This window comes from Aulonocara sp. 'chitande type north' Nkhata Bay, linkage group LG8 (assembly GCF_057382095.1).
Source record: "Aulonocara sp. 'chitande type north' Nkhata Bay isolate Kocher_YH1m ecotype deep benthic linkage group LG8, A_spYH_male_GT1.1, whole genome shotgun sequence".
In the NCBI taxonomy this organism is placed as follows: domain Eukaryota; kingdom Metazoa; phylum Chordata; class Actinopteri; order Cichliformes; family Cichlidae; genus Aulonocara; species Aulonocara sp. 'chitande type north' Nkhata Bay.
The window spans coordinates 18,907,852-18,927,242 of NC_141351.1; the positions used below are offsets into that span (position 1 = coordinate 18,907,852).

Sequence of the window (19,391 nt, forward strand, 5' to 3'; positions counted from 1 at the left end):
GAATTTGTTCCAGTTATGTAGAACCAGATGTCTCGTAATCACAGCTGTGTTTCTATTTGTGCTTATTTCTGGCGAAACCGTCTAGAATCGAGAGTCCGTAAACTCTTGAGTTGAGCACAAATTACTCTGGCTTGTGTTTTCATAAAACACTGATCCACATTAAACACAGATTCTTCCTCCGAGTGGCAACAGGTTACTTTCGCCCCACAAAACTACTGCTGCAAAGACAGGATCGACTTCTATGTGTGTGTGTGTGTTTTTTTTCTTTCTGTTTTCTAAACATCCACTTGTGGCCCAAACAGAGCCTGTGGTAGTGTGATTCAGGCCCCACTGGTGGGTGCATAGAGCAACTGCGGTTGTGGTGTAGGTGACCGGGGGAAAAATATGAAGAGCTACTGAATTGAATCCGTTTGCTTTGTGTAGGAAAAAAAGAGTGCTGATGCCGTCTTGCTGATTTTATTTTCGCTAAATCTTCAGCTTGGATCATAAAAATGTGGGAGGCGTGTAGCTCTCACCATAGAGCGAGTGCCCTTGTTTTAATTTCGGATTTGATCACTTTCGCTTTGTGCTTCTTCTCTTTTTTGCCACTGCCAGCAATATCTACTAGCCTACAAGGGAAAACAGAATCACTATGTTCATTTTTGGTTAATATTAACATATGAAGACCAGCTATGGACTCATGTTTTTACATGAAAGTGAGCCCAGTGACTTCTCTGCAATGCCATGCGGACTTGAAATTAGCGTACACGGAAGTTTGGAGTTTGAGATAAGTTGTGGCTGACAACCAAAGCTAAATATATGTGAATATAGTGTGTATATGCCTATTTATGTGTTGCATATTTAAAAGGCTTTGTTTTTTGTATGCAGAGAGGAAAGTGAACCAGAGTCCAATTCGTTTAAGATGCTTCTGATTCTGAATAAATATTTGAAGAGAAAAAGTGACATTGCTGCATCCTTAAAGAAAAAAGATAAATGTGTAAATTAAAACAGGCTAGTGTGGCAGAGAAAATTGTTATGCCAGCACGGTCTCGCATATCTTAAATGCAGCTCAGTGTTTGCATATCTTGCATAAGAAGCTGTGATTCTATTTCTGTCCAAACAGGACGGAGGACCTATGCACATTTTGCTTTTTCACCACTTTACTCAGAATAAATTACACTTAAATGAGACTCCCCCTCTCCAGCTGCTACATTTAAAAAACAATTACCTATTTTGCTTATAGTCAGCTACAGCAGATAGAAACAGCCATTTCCTGTTACCTTCCTCTTATATCCTGACCTGTATCTATCTGCTTCCTGCAGTTACCTGCCCCAGGACAGCTCACTGCAGTCTGAGACGGTACACTTCAAAAGGGGAGTTTGCCAGCAGTTCTGTCTGCCATCACACACCGTCAACCTCAGCGAGTGGGCCGACGACGAGGTAGGCGGCTTGTACCTGCAGCGCGATCACTGAAACGTGTGTTTACATGAGGTTGTGCTGGAGCATGAAGCCAGTTTGTACAGATGGATATCTGCGGTGTTTCTCTCCTCAGCTGCAGTTTGATATGGACAAGGAAATCTTCCCCATGGTTGTGCAGGCTGTTGTAGACGAGGGAGAAGGTGAGCTAATGTGCTTTGTCACACTGGTGATGTCATATGAATATGCATAAAGATGTACCAACTTGTTTTTTGTTTTATTTTCATCCTTGCAGATCATTTGGGACACTCTCACATACTGCTAGCTACATTTGAAAAGGTAAGAGCCAAAATTATATTTCCAGAAATTTGGATCATTTATTCTTGATTTATCACGATTCATTGTTATGATGTCTTGTCAATATTAAACTCCAAAAACAGGCTAATATTTTACAGATGTATTAATAATACATACAACTGTTGCCTTCTTTGCCAGCACATGGATGGAAGCTACTGTGTGAAGCCTCTGAAGCAGAAACAAGTGGTGAATACATCTGCCTTTCTTCTTTCCCTCCATCTTACGTCCTTTTGTGTAGCAACTTCATTCTTTTGAAAGACAAAGACACACCAAAGCTTTATTTCCTCCTTGAAACTCACGTCTGGCCCGTGAGAGCGGCCGCCTTTATTCATCGCTGTGTTCCTTTTCCCAGGTTGATGGAGTGAGTTACCTACTGCAGGAGATCTATGGGATCGAGAACAAATACAACAGCCAGGAATCAAAGGTAAAAATGGGAAAACATATGAAGCGTTTCAGAGCACTTTAGAAGTGACGTGAAAGTCTACCAAAACAAATCAGTGTCACTGCCTGCTTTCGCAAATCGACTTCTTCCGAGTGTTTTGATGATTTTTGTCTCCAGGTTGCTGACGACGAAATCAGCGACAACAGCGCGGAGTGCGTTGTGTGTTTGTCTGATGTACGAGACACGCTCATCCTGCCATGCAGACACCTGTGTCTCTGCAATGCCTGTGCAGACACCCTGCGCTACCAGGCCAACTGCTGCCCTATCTGCAGACTGCGTAAGTTCAGATATCGAAACACTGATCTTTTGGCACATTTGTTTTACAATCAAATGAAAACAGTGCAGAACGAGTTCATATTTTAGCTGAACAAGATGTATTCTGCACACTGAGGGGGATAAATATCCTATGGTTCCTCACTCAGTTAGTTTTTCATTTATTTAAAGACTACAGGAAATAAAAAAGAAATAAAATCCTTGTTTGATTTCATGTAGAATTAAATATGGGAGGAAGGAAACACGTTTTAAACAATAGCTGCTTCTATTCTAGAGACTATAGGAAACTGCATCAGAAATGTAAAAGAAAAAAGGGTAAAATCTGCATCATAGATTGAACAGATCCACTGCAGGAGAGATTTGGAACCTCTCGTGCTAAAACATTTCTTTTGTAGCTAAAACCAGAATACTTAAAAATATAGTAAATTTTGATACACTTTGACAGGGTTAGTGTTTCCCAAACTGATAAAAGCCAAACAAAAATGAAGACACTTGTTCACAAACAATCTGTAATGTAAAGGTGTCAAATTGGCAATTAAATAATAATTAACTCAGTTCCTCCAAACCCTCTTCATCTTGTTTGTAGCCTTTAAAATCATATTTTTCCTCAAAATTTTGTTTGTAGATGTATGGATTGTTTGAATTTCTGTCTTCTTTGTCTTTAAGCATTCAGAGCTTTGCTGCAGATTCGAGCAATTAGGAAGAAACTCAGTCCTCTGTCACCTAGCAGCTTTAACCCCGTCATCACTTCCCAGACCTCTGACTCAGAGGAACACTCGGTGAGACAGAACTCACGCAACAGAGAGACAGTGTTGTGATCATTTCCAGTCATCCTGAACTCAGATTCTCACCGCCCTCTTCTCCTCACAGGCATCAGAGCACATCCCCCCTGGTTACGAGGCCGTGTCTCTCTTGGAGGCCTTGAACGGCCCCCTCAACACCACCTCAGTAGCTCCTCCTCCTCTACACTCTGGTCCCAGCCACGTCTCTGGAGCCCTTCCTCCGTATAGCAGCGAGCCTCACCCTGCCCCGGCTCGCTCCCTCTCTCCTCTGGACCACTCCAACTCCGGCCAGGCTCTTAAACTCAAGAAGAGTGGTTCAAAGTGAGCCTGCCTGTGAGGCCAGAGAGAAAACTGGTCAAAGTTGATGTTTGTTTTTTCTGCTTGGATCAGCGAGAAGGGTGGAGCTGGCTGCTTAGGACAGCATGCTTTGATCATAGGAGCATATAAAAAAAAAGTTATGGTTGCCCCGCTCTTTCTTATGAGAAATTATTTTTTTCAGTTCAAGTCTGCTAACTGTAGCTTAATTTGTTGGACCTTGAAGTAGATTTCACAGAGAAAAAGTAAAAGATTTTTCCACACACATTTTTACAAAATTATAATAATAATAATACTTATTATTATTATTATTATTAGCCTACTCTATTGAATTTCAGTTTCTGCTCCATAATATTTTCAGCCTCCTGGTGTTATTTTCTCTGATGTACATTCACTTTGTCGCTTGTCTTAGGTCACTTTCCCAGAATTCCTCTGTGCTTCCCGAGGAGGACGAGAAGTCTTGCAGTGAATCTGAGGCCTGTCGCCACAAACTCGCTGCGGACCAGCAGGAGGTATGTGTGTGTTAAACATACACAGAGAGAACATGCATTTTCACAGTGTCACATGTCTCCTACGGCTGTGGGAGTTTACACGTTAGTTTACACATCATGTTGTGAACGTCTCTCTTACGGCTTGCTCTTGTTGGTTTACAGTGCGGAGTAACTCCAGACAGCGAGAACCTGACTTTCTCCTCCTCTGGAGCCATCGACCAGTCATCCTGCACCGGCACCCCCCTCTCCTCCACCATTACCTCCCCAGAAGGTATACACTGACACACATGCACACACACACTAAACCTCAAAATACTCCTTTTCCTACCTTTTTATAACACCTCAAGCCTATTTTTGTGTGACTCACACTTGCATAAGCATGATAACATGCATAATGCATGTTATGTAAATTTTGAGTTGCTCTAAAAATTGCAGCAACTGATGTGAATCACTTCTATTTTCTAAAGGCAAAGTGTGGTTTTAAAGGTTTTGTTTTATGCCTCACATTTTATATAGTTGATGCCACTGTAAGTCTTTTCATCATGCATGAAATGTGACTCTGGACTTAATTTTTATTGTGGGCCATAATTTTCCAGTGATAGCAAGTAGGCTTGCTATGATCTATGCCACTGTGAAACGCTGGTATGTGCTCCTATAGAAACCACAAGTCTGATTATATCAACCATGTTTAACAAGAACAGGTTTTTTTGCATCGCCATGGACAAAAACACACAACCATACTTTGAAACAGCAACGGCTTTTTTTGGTGGAGATCATTTTTACTATACTTAAACCTGCCAACATCAGGTCACTTAAGAGCATAAAATCACCGATTCGATTCAGGAACGAAGCACTGGACCGTACCAGTAAATAGGCTGTACTGTACTACACACATACAACACAAACTACAAAGTATATTGTAAAGTGTTATTATGCAACACTACAATACTGAAAAGGATTACATTTGAGAAGATTGAAAATCATTTGCTATTAAATCTGGGATTTGCAGTGGAGTAGTTCCTTCACTGTTAAATGTAATTACGTACACAGTGTGGTACCTTTGCATCCTTTTTGTTTTCATTTCCCTTCTTTTTTCAATCCAAATCAAGTCTTTTTATGGCCGCGATACACCTTGTAGTTCATTGTTTCGGTGCAGGCTGTCAAATGGATATCAAAATTCAATTCTAAAACCAGAGCTATCAAAAAGTTGGGAGTCAATCTTGTGGGAAAGTGATGATGATGGTGGCCATCACTGTGGCTACACCCATTATGATCATTCTATAGTTTCCCCTTTAAAACTCTGTAATAAGTTTAGTACACCCTCGTACTTCAGATGATTAAAAAAATGCATCAACTCTAATGCCAATTAATTTGTGCAACACCCAGCATGTGAGGTAATAGGAAACAAACTAGAGTCCAGCTTAATTTCTTGCACTATTCCTGAATTACATAATACAACATAAGTTGTCCACTTAATAAGAGATTTACTTAAGTGGAAGCACACACATGATGGTCATAATCAAGACGTCAATTACAAAGTAAGTTTGCCATCACAGAAAAAGGCTGTGACGAACTCTTAAACTCACTCTTGTTCTTTCACACCCGAATAAAGGTATAAAAGTCACAAGAATTGTAGTGTTCTCATTTTTAGGGTAACTTGTCCATAGTGTGGTGTTATTGCTATACTCTTTTTTTCTGTTGTAACATTCATGCAGGGTTAATTAAGTCCATCTTGTTCTAAAAGTTGGTTTCAGCTGCTCTACCCAGCCAGGAAACCCATTTTCCTCAAAATGGTGTTCAGTGTCTCAGAAATGTTGCATGAAAGTTAAATACAAGGAGCTCAAGGCAGCTTCAATGAAGGCTTTTAGCATAAATAAATCAGAGGTTTACCACCTCAGCGTTTTGTGTTGGTGCCACTAGATGAAATTTCCTGGGAAATCTACAGAGCGGCCTTTGAGCAAAACCCAGAAAGCAAGGTCTATTATTCCAGCTGGAATGATTTTTGCAAGTCACTATTTACATTTTCTGCCGCTGATAATATTTGCGGACACACGGCCTAGTTTTTTCCAACCTGGCAGCCGAAAAACGAAAACACACAAACATCCGAAACCCCCCAAAGCTGGACCGTGATGTGTGTCTCCGTCTGTCTGCCAGACCCAGTGAGCAGCAGCCTGGCCCAGTCAGTGATGTCCATGGCCTCGTCCCACTCGCAGCACTCCCACATCAGCACTGACACCATGTCCTCCATGTCAGGGTCCTACCTGGCCGGGGCTGAAGGTGAACCCGGGGGGGACGAGGGGGGAGATGTGGACTGCGAGGAGAACCAGGAAGCCTCCATGGAGAACCGAAGACCGTCACAGCAAGACAGGGTGAGCATGGAGGATGAACTAGCTGCACATTCATGTAGTTTTAAATAAATTGTTGTCTCATCGGTACTCAAAGCTTCCCTTTGGTTGTTTTCTTTTTTGTAGGAATTTTCCAAAGAGCCAAAGGAACAAAACTATTCAGTGGCTGTAGAGGATCAGGACTCAGAGGTGACTAACACAGTGATGAGCAGACTGTGATTATTGCTTATTTTATGAATTAAGTTGCCTATTACAACGTTTCATAACGCTCCCCCCCCCCCCCTTCCTATTTTCATCAGGGAAATGATGTCACTGAAGAGGACTGCTCATCTCCATCTAATGGGAAAGGTAACTATAGTAACCACCATTCACCTTTCACCCATGGCAACTCATCTCTGTTTGCATTTGTTGTTCTCAAGCTATGAGAAACAAAAAAGTAAATACACCCTTTCATACAAACTACATATTATAGCAAATCTGTTCGTGTCATGGCTGAGTGATACCAACCCTTTCAAAGTAATGGAGTTGTGTGTTAATAGCTGTCCTCTAGATGGGGCAGTCTCTTTCAAAATGCTTGCAATTTTGGCTGCATCTGTATGAGAGTGAATGGCTTCTCATGCAGTGTGTCTGCAAAAGGAATCTGATCTTCTGCACAGTGATGGCTGAGCTCACAAGACCACAAGAGCCAAAATAAATTACAGATGCTTTGATCAAGCCTTCAAGATGTTACTGTTACTAATTAAATAACTTTTATAGTCAGTATGTGATATTTAAGTCTTATGCTGACATTAACAGCTGTGATGATCTAAAATGTGTTAATCCAAGTGTTAGTTAAGAAAAGGACTCTGAAGGTGTCTCAGTAAGCTTGTAGGATGCAGGCATACTTCTTAGGTATGGATGGAGGTTCCACAATGAAATTAGTCAAGTAAAGCCAACATTATGAAAATCATAACCATTAATTACACAGTCTAAGGAGCTTAGAAAGAAAGCAACTAGGAATGCATTCTTTTGAATGTGTACCATAACCCTATGAATGAACCCTATAAATAAAATGACATTTTATCAGTAATCACCGTACCTCGGTGATGATACTTCCACTTTCCGCAGTGATAAATCCATCAACGGGCTTCAGGGTATTGGTAGCAGCATCTGGGTAAATTACACCTGTATAGTCAAAGACAGTTCAGTTTCTAGATATGAGTTTTAAAAGTTAATGCTGGAAAGGTGTGAGGGTAGGAGTAGGAGTATTAGCCAACTCCATCTCAGTCCTAAGCACCAAACCAGCCCTTTTCTTGTCAGCAGCCACCCAGAGTTGTTACAGAGCTGAATGAAGCAGCACAAACTCAGTTGATTTGCTCTTACTTATTTATTCTGTTCTCCAAAGTGTCCTCATTCTGAATTAAAGGCTGGTCATTTGAAATAAGTATTCTGATCGATCAGAGCATCCTTTCACTAACAGTAAACGAGCCTCTAGAGTCATCCTTTGTTGATCAGATTCAGGTTTTGCTCCACACAGGGCTGCTGACTTGCATCTGCATGGTTTGAATTTCTCTGAATGTTTGTGTAGTCGCTGTTGGCGTTAGTGTACAATCTATGTGTTTTTACACTCTAAGCCTTGCTGCCTGCACCTGCTTTTATAGCTTCTGTATCATGAAACATGCTCCACCTGCACTGCTCCTGGATGCCGTTTATGTGTCTGCAAGTGTGTGAAGTGCGTGTGTGTATGTATGTATGTATGTATGAGAGAGAGAAGGCAAGTGCGGTGGAGTGCTAAAGAAAGTGTTGTGGTGTGCACCGTGTGGGCGTCCATTACCAGTAAGGCTTGAAGCGAAAATAACAAGGTCACCTTTAATTAGACAACGGTTTGAAACGTGTATATGTAAATTACTTGTGTGTGCGCGTGGGTGTGTGTGTTGTGATACCTCGGGCCAGACTGAAACAACCTCTGCGAGTTACTGAATGACCTTTCAGTTTTTTAGGAGACGAGCGGACCTGTGCTGCCTGACAGACTGTGAATGAGCACACGCGCTGTAGGATGTATGTTTGCACGCACACTTGTGTGCATCTGCACCAGCGCTGCCAGACGGCTTCTGAATGTGCCCTGTCTGTGTCTCTGTGCTGAGCTGCCAATCATTCACTCATCACTTCCTTATTAGCACACACACTCTGCACACGAGCAGGCTTGCTGCAGGCATGAGGCACTCACACATATGATACATCTCAGTATTTATTATCTGGCCATGCTGGAAAAGGAAGAAAATCATATTCCATACAGGTCACGTTTATTTCTTTTTAATTTATTTTTCATCTCATTTATCTGTGCTTCATGAATAAGGTAAAACACCAAAACCTCAAGTTCATTTGCTTCATATTAACTTACGATATATATATATATATATATATATATATATATATATATATATATACACACACACACACACACACACACACACACACACACACACACACACATACAAAGACATTTGTATGAGAAAGACCTAAATTCCACAGAAGAACAAAATGTTGGACAGGCAAAGCTAAAGAAAAAAAAGCAGCAAAATGTGATTTTTACTATACGTGCTGTCATCATCACCACAGCAAATCAAATCACTTTTATTGTCACATCACATGTGCAGGTACATTGGTACAGTACATGTGAGTGAAATTCTTGTGTGCGAGCTTCACAAGCAACAGAGTTGTGCAAAATACAATAACATAAACAAGCAAAATACAAGAATGGCTAAATCTGAAACTAATAAATATATGTACAATATATAATAGTATATGCGTATAGTATATGCATATGTATAGTATATGCACAGCAGCATAGTCTACTGTGAGTGCATGTGGAAGTCAAATACAATGCAGTCTATGAATGAGCGCAAGAGATAGAACTGAATATATCATCAAATTAAATGCACTACCATTTAATGTAAACCATGACTGATCAAAAGAGCATAAAAAATCAAACCGTTCTTCCTGTAAAAATATGGAAAGATTTTTACATATAAATATGGAAAAATTGTGTATGTTTCTGTTCTGCCTTGTGTGCTGTTTGTTTGTATATGTGTCTTTCTTGCTGCTGTTACACCCAAATTTCCCCTTGTGGGACAAATAAAGGATTATTCTATTCTGTTGATTCCTGTTGGAATAGTGAATTTGACAGCCACAATGATCCGTGACAGGTCAGAATGGCAGCGTTTTGACAGTCCTGACACTGCAGTCCTGCACACTAAGCTTTGCAAGTGTCCAAACTTCTTTGTTTTATCATAGTTCCTTCACTTGTCACATTTTTTTCAGCAGAACATACTCACCTTTGCTCCATTTTTTTCCATCCAGTCACTGGATTATGATTTGACATATGCATTAAGCTGAAGGCCAAATAAAGAAAAAAAGTGAACATCTTCACAAGCTTTCTTGAAACTTGATCCTAGAGACTCATATTGATCAAATGTGCAAATATTTGATCAATTATTATTCTGTTATTGCCATTCTAGCATGGCCACCTCTGACACCCTCCCCCCTCTTCCTCTTTCTCTCACCCTCCTGCCTGTCCCACCTTCTCCTCCTCCTCCTCCACCCCACATGCTGTGCCTGGCTGCTCTTGTTTGACCTTTGCCCTCGCTTGCAGGTGGGCGGAGCAGGTGTCCAGAGTTGGCCAATAACAATCAGGGCGTCGCCCTCTGTGACACGCCCTCTTTGGGGTTGGATAATGAGCAGGCTCCCAACAGCCGTTTCGCGGGTGAGTGGCAACCTCCCGAACATGGACCAATGAGAGCTGAAGACTGAGAGTGTAGGGACGGGGGATGAAGAGAGATACAGGAGGAAAGAAAACGTGAGGAGAGTTATCTGCAGAGGACTAAAGGATTTCTGATGCATTAGCTTGCTATGCTAACGTGCTAATGTGAGTGGAAGCTAGGGAGAGCAGCAGTTAGGTTTTTAAACGCTGTTTTTAGATGAGGATTTGTAGCATTTTTGCCCAGCATGAAGACTAGGAGCCTTCCTTCTCTTCATCCTTACCCTTTGATGTTGTGGTGCTTCATTGCTTTTTTTATTTATTTCTCCAGTAGCGGTTAGCTGTCCACTCTCTCCCTCCTCCTCCCCTTTAGCTGAAGCCCCGTGTGCCTGAGCGCGCGCGTGTGTTTGTGTAGCCGTGTTTGAGTGAATCTTATGTGTGACTGACGGGTGATTTCTGCATTTGCTTTCATGAGAGAGTGTGAGAGAGAAACAATCTGGCCCTTCCCAAAAGTTGAAGTTCATGTTCAGTGTCTGCCAGCTCCGAGCCGCTTTGCCAAACATCTGCGACTCATTTTCACACCCTCCATCTTCCCTCCTGTCCTTCCCCGGCCCTCCCGTCTGCTTCGCCACACGGGGTGAGTTACTGTGATGAGAGCTAAAGGTGTCGATTTTGTTCTTGACGGCCAGCGTTTGTAAATCGCAGTCAGTTATTTTCTGGACTCCTGGTTGAATTTGATTCCATTTCTACTTTGTTTCACACCTTATCTTTACACTGTTTCAGCAAAAAAAATTGCCTATAAAACTTCCCTTTCTTTGTCATTTCAACAATTTTAAAGCTGCCAATTTAACACAGATCTCTTTAAAAAGCCATCACAACCTTTGGTGTGGTATGAAAAATATTATTAAATGGCTGAAAGATAAAGTCAAAAGTCAAAGTCAGCTTTATTGTCAATTCTGCCACATGTACAGGACATACAGAGAATAGAAACTGTAAGGATAAGGATATTGTTTAATTATTTATACAAATACAAATGTGACATGTAAAAGAAACTCCATATAAAACATTTAAGGAATTCTCTCAGTTTATTTTTACTAGATATTCAAATACAAGAGTTCACCATTCAGTAAATAGACAAACTCTGGAGTATTAGTTTACCTCGTCAGCATATATCATTTTGTGTTCAAACTTTCTTCACAGCCTCTAGCTCTCCATCATTCTCGTAGCTTTTGACCTCGTCCCCTCTCCAAACCCCGAGACTCCCTTCGTTCCCATGAACCCACTCGACCCTGTTTGCGTTTTACGGTGAATGTCGTGACATGTTTTCTATTCCTGTGTTGTAAAGGTGTTTTGTTATCTCTCTGTTTCTCTCCTTTTTACTTCCCATCATTCTTCACATCCTCTGCTGTCTTTTCCTGGACATTTTTCCTTCCCGCCCCTTTCTTCTTCTCTTCTGTCTTTTTTCCTTCTTTCGCTTTCTTTCGGATGGACAGATGAGGAGTCGTGCCCAGTGCACATTGAGGACTAGGTATGGAGATGTGGTTAGATGGTCGATCAGACTTTAAAATCTCAATTTGGGGGTTTGTAATTTATAAACTGTAGCAGTTGTTTTTCTTTTGTTCTTATTTTACCTTTTGATTTCTCATTCAGCCTCATCATTAAATTGTATTTCGCAATCTAATTAGGTCATCGAGTACTAAATCGATGAAAGTAAGAAGCGTTTTTTTTTTTTATTTTAAAAAGAAAATGCAAGTCTACATTTTTTTTTTTTTTTTTTTTTCCAATTTATAATTTCTTCAGGCTTGCAAAAGGTACAACTGTTTAGGAAATGTGGATCCACCGAATTGTGTTTCTGTTTATTATTCAGGTTTTCGCTGGTGACATGAAAAGTATGAATTATTTTCTATCTTTGTGTCTGTGGCTTTATTTTTAAATAGGGAATAGCACAACATGCGTCACTGAGATCTACTGAGCATTGATTTATTATTGTTTATCTAAAAATAGAATACAGTTTTTAATATTTGAATGTTTTGGATAAATTTGATTTGAAAAGAAGAGAGTATGATGTCTTTGTACACACCTCAGCTATCTCTGTTCTTTTTTTTATAATGGGTAATCAACTTAATGGTTATCGCTTGTTATTGCAATAAACTGTAATGTAATGAAAAAGTATTCTTAGGACGTTTATCACTTTGATCTTGGTCTAAAATATATGATAGCCACCCCCCATTTCTATGTCTTTAAAAACACTTTGGCAATAGTTCTCCAGTCTTTCTCTAAATCTTTCAATTTTTCTTATTTGGACGTCAGCTGTTTTTACTCACTTTCTGTCTAGTCCTTGTACCTGTCATTGTATAGGGCTGCATTTCAGCCAATGGGGCGATCGTGGCTCAAAAGTTGGGAGGTCGCCTTGTAATCGGAAGGTTGCCGGTTCGAGCCCCGGCTCGGACAGTCTCGGTCATTGTGTCCTTGGGCAAGACACTTGACCCGTTGCCTACTGGTGGTGGTCAGAGGGCCCGGTGGCGCCAGTGTCCGGCAGCCTCGCCTCTGTCAGTGCGCCCCAGGGTGGCTGTGGCTACAATGTAGCTTGCCATCACCAGTGTGTGAATGTGTGTGTGAATGGGTGGATGACTGGATGTGTAAAGCGCTTTGGGGTCCTTAGGGACTAGTAAAGCGCTATACAAATACAGGCCATTTTACCATTAGTAGTGTTGGGGAACTTGTTAAAATTGATGGAATTATGAATGCAGAAAAGTACCACCTGAAAGGCATCAAAGGCACTATCTTAATTTTTAAGCACGGCAAAGATAACACAAACAACCTGCCAATGCAGGAAAAGCATACCTGGATAGAAAAACACAATAATACACTATCAGTCATGATTTGGCTTCCAGAAGTTGGATCAACATTGTTACGCTAAAACAAAAGACAGCCAACATCCAAAGAAGGGCTTTGACTGTCTTTTAGGAAGCCTGGAGAACTATTGTTGAAGACATACAAGAAAGCTGACTAAGAGAATTTAGTTCTGTGTTGAATAATACAGGTGATCATATGAAATATTAATTTCCAAGCTCATTAGAACTGCACAGACTCTGTTTTTGCTTTCTACATATATTTGCACGTTTCAATGAATTGCTGCACCCATTTCCCATTTTTCTAGCAAAACATAAAGAAATGTGGGACAGTCCAAGACTTTTGCACGGTACCTTGGGTTTATTGAGTTCTGCAAATAAAGTTTAACTGAAAAATTACAGTTTGTCTGTGAGTTACCTGGAAAAACTGATTCAAATCATCTTCTCGTTCTCTTCTCTCATTCAGACCTGTTGTACCTTGGGGGCTACAGGCCTGTTTTGGAGCCTCTCCCCCACCACAACTCCACCAGCAACATGAACCTGGAGGAGCAGGGGGCAGAGAGCAGGGTCCAGAGTCCCAAACATCCCTGCCGTGGACCACTCATTGTGTAACACACACGAACACACACCAATCTAAACTTACTCATCCAGTCAGCTCTTCTTAATCCTGCCACAGTGCTGCAGCGCTGGATACTGTCCTCACTGAACATCTTTCTCAAAATTTCCTGGATGATTCTGGATTGGAGTCAGGAGGAAAGAGGAATCACACCTCTCCATTGTCTGTGCGTTTTGTTTTGTTTTTTTTCCCTCACAGGAGTTTCCTTGTTTTCTTGTCTGTGATTTAACTTGTTGTGGGAATGATTAGCCTACTGCTACGTTATTATTTATTACCTGTAGGTTTAATGAGAGCTGTGTATTGTGACACTATCATTAGAAAAAATATATGCTGCTCCTCTTCTTTTTTCCCTTTCTTCCTATTACCAGCTAAACAGTCAGGGGCTACTGTGATCGGCAATCGGATTTATTACTAGCGTATTTCTCCTTCTCTGTTGTAAACTGTATGCCTGACGAGTGGTCGGACGCTTTGACGCTAAAAGTCAGCTGACACCGGACTACCTTACCTTACTGAGCTAGAAAGTGCTGACCCCTCTCCTCTCATCAGGGAGCTCCTGTCTCGACTTCGCATGCAACTTTCCAAGTTTTCCTCTCATTTCCACCATGATTTTGAAACACAACGACCTGTGCTGAATGTCAATTCAAAAGTGCAGAAGTGATCGGACTCGTATGGCGGTTGATGAGCCAAGTTACAGTGGCCAAAATGAACAGAGATCAACTGGAGGAAGGAAAAAAAAAAAGATGCCACACAGAATGTAGGACGATAATCTCTTAGAAGGGGAATGTACGGGACATCTGAAATGTCCCCTGACTGGAATCAAACACAAACTTTGACTCACACTCAAACACACCACTGGCACCGTCTCCATCTACAGCTCCATCTTAGCATGTCAGTATTATTGTAGTGCAACTTGAAATCAACAAATACCACCGAGCAATAAAGACACTGCATCTCATCCTTTTTTTCCTGCACTAGGATGCTTGTTCGCAGTTCAAACAGTGAAAAAAAACTGTTTGCGCTGCTGGGTCATATTCAGACGTTTCATTGTGTTACTGCTTTTTAAAAAAAAAAAAAAAAAATTTCAGCGTTGCCATTGTAAATGGATTTCTTGTGAGACAAGCATCAATACAGTGAAAGACTTGGCCCACGCTGCTGTCTTGCATCTTGCTCATCTTCATGCTTCCCGGTTTGTACCATTCCCTCGAGCCTGTTTCTTCCTGTTTGTGACGCTTTTAGTTCGTGAGATATACTTTAATGTATGTCACCTGTTGTTGACCTTTTTGTGTTTTATTTTGTTGCAGAACACTGTGTTGTTTATTAGAATGTGGATGAAAATATGTGAAAAATTTGTAAAGGTTTACACACGAATAACTGAAAAGGGACAATATCAACATTTAATGCACTATTAGCTGATTCCTAGACGACACACTTTGCGGTGCATGAGGCGACAGTAGAGTAAGCATGTTAGTCTAGGTCAGCCTGCACCCTACTGTAGACTTGATGATGGATCACTGCACATGCATAAAGACGTAACGTATCCTTCTGCAGTGTTAAATATCAGTTTCTGGAACCCTATTCTGTTGGCCGTTAAGGTCAAGACTACTGCACTACTATAACCAAGCTGCGAACAGTCACATGATCACAGTCCGAATGTGTTAATGAAGCTGTATTACGGCACCAGTCACAGTATGATATCAAAGGGATGGGTCCCAAATCTGCAAGACCCACTTTTCTAGAGTGAAAATGTCAATGAAGACTTTGAACAGACAATAAAGTTTTTGCAACTAAACAGACATTTGAGGGATTTTCTGTTGAGTTCAAATGGAAGGATTCATTAATCAGTGCTAGGTTGTGTTTTGGTTTATGTCTCTGAGCATGAACTGCTTCTCTGAGGAGTTTCCTAACATGGTCACTGTGAGTGAAAATCGCTCGACGCACTTATTTTACAGTCATTTTTCAGACTTTGGTATGCTTTATTTTCCCAGAAGAAAGTTCAAACTCACTAGTAGAAAATTCTTACAGCTAAATTGGAACCATTCCCACACAACAAAATTGACCTTTCCATCCATCTATTCTCTTCCTTTTATCCTTATCTGTGTTGCCCCAAATGATCTTTTCTGCTTACAAATATATACATGTGAGCGGATTTGTGTACTTCCCAAAAGATGTCACCAATCAGCATAACAGTAGCCAAATGTGGCATCCCTATCAGTCCCTGTCCTAAAAAAAGAAAATGAAGTAATAATCCAAAAACAGAAAAAAGAAGAAGAATATGGTTTCATCTTTTTACTTATAACTACACAACTCAGCAGATTTTTCTGTATCTGTCAGCTAACTTGTTTCCATCACTCCAAACTAAAACCAATCTTGTATTGCCAATGATCCGCCTGGTGAATAGTCCTCATTCTGTGATATGGTTTTGGTCGTCCTCCGTATGACTCACACAAGGCTATACAGTGGGGGAAAAAAGTATTTAGTCAGCCACCGATTGTGCAAGTTCCCCCACTTAAAATGATGACAGAGGTCAGTAATTTGCACCAGAGGTACACTTCAACTGTGAGAGACAGAATGTGAAAAAAAAATCCATGAATTCACATGGTAGGATTTGTAAAGAATTTATTCGTAAATCAGGGTGGAAAATAAGTATTTGGTCACCTCAAACAAGGAAAATCTCTGGCTCTCACAGACCTGTAACGTCTTCTGTAAGAAGCTTTTCTGTCCCCCACTCGTTACCTGTATGAATGGCACCTGTTTGAACTCATCTGTATAAAAGACACCTGTCCACAGCCTCAAACAGTCAGACTCCAAACTCCGCCATGGCCAAGACCAAAGAGCTTTCGAAGGACACCAGGAAAAGTATTGTAGACCTGCACCAGACTGGGAAGAGTGAATCTACAATAGGCAAGCAGCTTGGTGTGAAAAAATCAACTGTGGGAGCAATCATCAGAAAATGGAAGACATACAAGACCACTGATAATCTCCCTCGATCTGGGGCTCCACGCAAGATCTCATCCCGTGGGGTCAAAATGATCATGAGAACGGTGAGCAAAGATCCCAGAACCACACGGGGGGACCTGGTGAATGACCTGCAGAGAGCTGGGACCAAAGTAACAAAGGTCACCATCAGTAACACACTACAACGGCAGGGAATCAAATCCCGCAGTGCCAGACGTGTTCCGCTGCTGAAGCCAGTGCATGTCCAGGCCCGTCTGAAGTTTGCCAGAGAGCACATGGATGATACAGCAGAGGATTGGGAGAATGTCATGTGGTCAGATGAAACCAAAGTAGAACTTTTTGGTATAAACTCAACTCGTCGTGTTTGGAGGAAGAAGAATACTGAGTTGCATCCCAAGAACACCATACCTACTGTGAAGCATGGGGGGGGAAACATCATGCTATGGGGCTGTTTTTCTGCCAAGGGGACAGGACGACTGATCCGTGTTAAGGACAGAATGAATGGGGCCATGTATCGTGAGATTTTGAGCCAAAACCTCCTTCCATCAGTGAGAACTTTGAAGATGAAACGAGGCTGGGTCTTCCAACATGACAATGATCCAAAACACACCGCCCGGGCAACAAAGGAGTGGCTCCGTAAGAAGCATTTGAAAGTCCTGGAGTGGCCTAGCCAGTCTCCAGACCTCAACCCCATAGAAAATCTGTGGCGGGAGTTGAAAGTCCGTGTTGCTCGGCGACAGCCCCAAAACATCACTGCTCTCGAGAAGATCTGCATGGAGGAATGGGCCAAAATACCAGCTACTGTGTGTGCAAACCTGGTAAAGACCTATAGTAAACGTTTGACCTCTGTTATTGCCAACAAAGGTTATGTTACAAAGTATTGAGTTGTATTTTTGTTATTGACCAAATACTTATTTTCCACCCTGATTTACGAATAAATTCTTTACAAATCCTACCATGTGGATTCATGGATTTGTTTTTCACATTCTGTCTCTCACAGTTGAAGTGTACCTCTGGTGCAAATTACTGACCTCTGTCATCATTTTAAGTGGGGGAACTTGCACAATCGGTGGCTGACTAAATACTTTTTTGCCCCACTGTATAGGGAATTCCAGGAGCTGCTAAAAATTCTTGACAAACCCTCCTTTTCACTAGGGTATGGCATGTAGTTTGAGCTGGAGAAGATTTAGACAGTCCTAGCACAGTGTCCTGTTGTAATCCAGACACATTACAGTACAGTGTTTCTCTGTGACTGTGACTCTGTGTGTCTATAGCAACACAACTGAAAAATGCCAAAATAGCTTTAAACATGACTCTGGTCCTCTCATGGAAATAGTCTCAGTATCTATAACTACAGTTATTTGAATAGTTTCCAGATTTGTGAACAATACTCACACACAACAATAAATTGATACACTTTAGAAGTGAAAAGTAGTCAGTCACCTGTCAGATATATCTTTATCTTTCAGAAGTTCAAGAGCCATTCTCGACTATATACTGCACTATATAAGATAGATATGTGACGTAACCTGCTTATTTGTGGGCTACTGTTCTGAAGCCTCTAGGGTCTGACATTTTGCCCTTTGCTCTCTTGGTGTTTTGAAAACAGATGTGACCATATTTAAAAGAGAGGATTGAGCTAAACAGTTAATACTAGTAGTTAGTACTAGTATGCTGGAGGTTAAAGGTAGTTTCTATAAAAATGATTGCTAAAAGTCAGTTAAATATGTTGGCTGGGCTGTGGCACAGTTTTTAGTAAGGCAAACCTTTTCCATTGGCAGTTTTCGTTGGACTTCTTTATTGTACTACCACTTGGCTCATGGTTAGTGATTATTTGCAGGCAAATTTGAAAAGGCTCCAAGCAGCTGTCACAATGCTAGCAGCCAAAGCAATCAGAGCTTTTTTGGTACAGCGCCTTCTTTGCATCTGATTTCACCCAGTGAAAACCGGCAACCTCCAGGAACTGCTGCCAACCACTCGGGAAATACACATTTCCCCAGCAACCAGTGGTTGTATCACATCTAACTCAACAACTCTTAAGCAATGTGCACATGATGTCGTGAGAAACCTCAATACTACTAGAAGACTTTTTGACAGGCAGAGGAGGGGCCCCTGGTTGCCCATCATTGAGAACTCGGGTTTAATTTGCATTGGCATACTTTTGTAACATGTCCCTATTGCCAGTCTTGGCAGCCGGGGGTCGGTCCGCCAGGGCCTCCGCTCCTGGCCGCCACCCGGCTCACAATGCACCCGACCCCTATGGCGCCTCCTGCGGGTGGTGGGCCTGCGGGAGGATGGGCCCATGTCTCCTCTTCGGGCTGTGCCCGGCCGGGCCCCATGGACTAAGGCCCGGCCACCAGACGCTCGCCCTCGGGCACCCTCCCCGGGCCTGGCTCCAGGGCGGGGCCCCGGTAACCCTATCCCGGGCAGGGTAAACTGTTCCCTCGATATTCTTTTCATGGGGGTCTTCTGAATCGCTCTTTGTCTGGTCCCTCACCCAGGACCAGTTTGCCATGGGAGACCCTACCAGGGGGCAAAAGCCCCCAGACAACATAGCCCCTGGGATCCCTGGGACACACAAACCCCTCCACCACGATAAGGTAGCGATTCAAGGTCGATCTACGCCCCTACCCTCACCTATGGCCACGAGCTGTGGGTAGTGACCGAAAGAACGAGATCGCGGATACAAGCGGCGGAAATGAGCTTCCTCCGAAGGGTGGCTGGCCTCTCCCTTAGAGATAGGGTGAGAAGTTCGGCCATCCGGGAGGGGCTTAGAGTAGAGCAGCTGCTGCTCCACATCGAAAGGAGCCAGCTGAGGTGGTTCGGGCATCT

At 42.0% G+C, this 19,391-nt stretch overlaps 1 protein-coding gene across 8 annotated transcripts in view; it reads left to right on the forward strand.

Annotated features, from left to right (window-relative positions):
- Nucleotides 1-15,412, forward strand: part of rnf157 (ring finger protein 157) — a 26,091-nt gene extending 10,679 nt beyond the window's left edge. The window contains exons 5-20 of one of the 8 annotated variants that reach the window (XM_086304102.1): nucleotides 1,302-1,419; nucleotides 1,532-1,598; nucleotides 1,691-1,734; nucleotides 1,891-1,938; nucleotides 2,105-2,176; nucleotides 2,312-2,471; nucleotides 3,134-3,246; nucleotides 3,338-3,570; nucleotides 3,977-4,076; nucleotides 4,218-4,326; nucleotides 6,210-6,424; nucleotides 6,527-6,589; nucleotides 6,700-6,748; nucleotides 10,032-10,142; nucleotides 11,630-11,664; nucleotides 13,455-13,593. In XM_086304102.1, the coding sequence (XP_086160228.1) occupies nucleotides 1,302-1,419; nucleotides 1,532-1,598; nucleotides 1,691-1,734; nucleotides 1,891-1,938; nucleotides 2,105-2,176; nucleotides 2,312-2,471; nucleotides 3,134-3,246; nucleotides 3,338-3,570; nucleotides 3,977-4,076; nucleotides 4,218-4,326; nucleotides 6,210-6,424; nucleotides 6,527-6,589; nucleotides 6,700-6,748; nucleotides 10,032-10,142; nucleotides 11,630-11,664 (1,537 nt within the window). In that variant the 3' untranslated portion in view covers nucleotides 13,455-13,593. Of the gene's footprint in view, nucleotides 1-1,301; nucleotides 1,420-1,531; nucleotides 1,599-1,690; nucleotides 1,735-1,890; nucleotides 1,939-2,104; nucleotides 2,177-2,311; nucleotides 2,472-3,133; nucleotides 3,247-3,337; nucleotides 3,571-3,976; nucleotides 4,077-4,217; nucleotides 4,327-6,209; nucleotides 6,425-6,526; nucleotides 6,590-6,699; nucleotides 6,749-10,031; nucleotides 11,665-13,454 lie in introns of all 8 variants that reach the window. The other 7 variants (XR_015130761.1, XR_015130762.1, XR_015130760.1 and 4 more) reach the window with 7 other exon arrangements.
- Nucleotides 15,413-19,391: the final 3,979 nt, after the last annotated feature.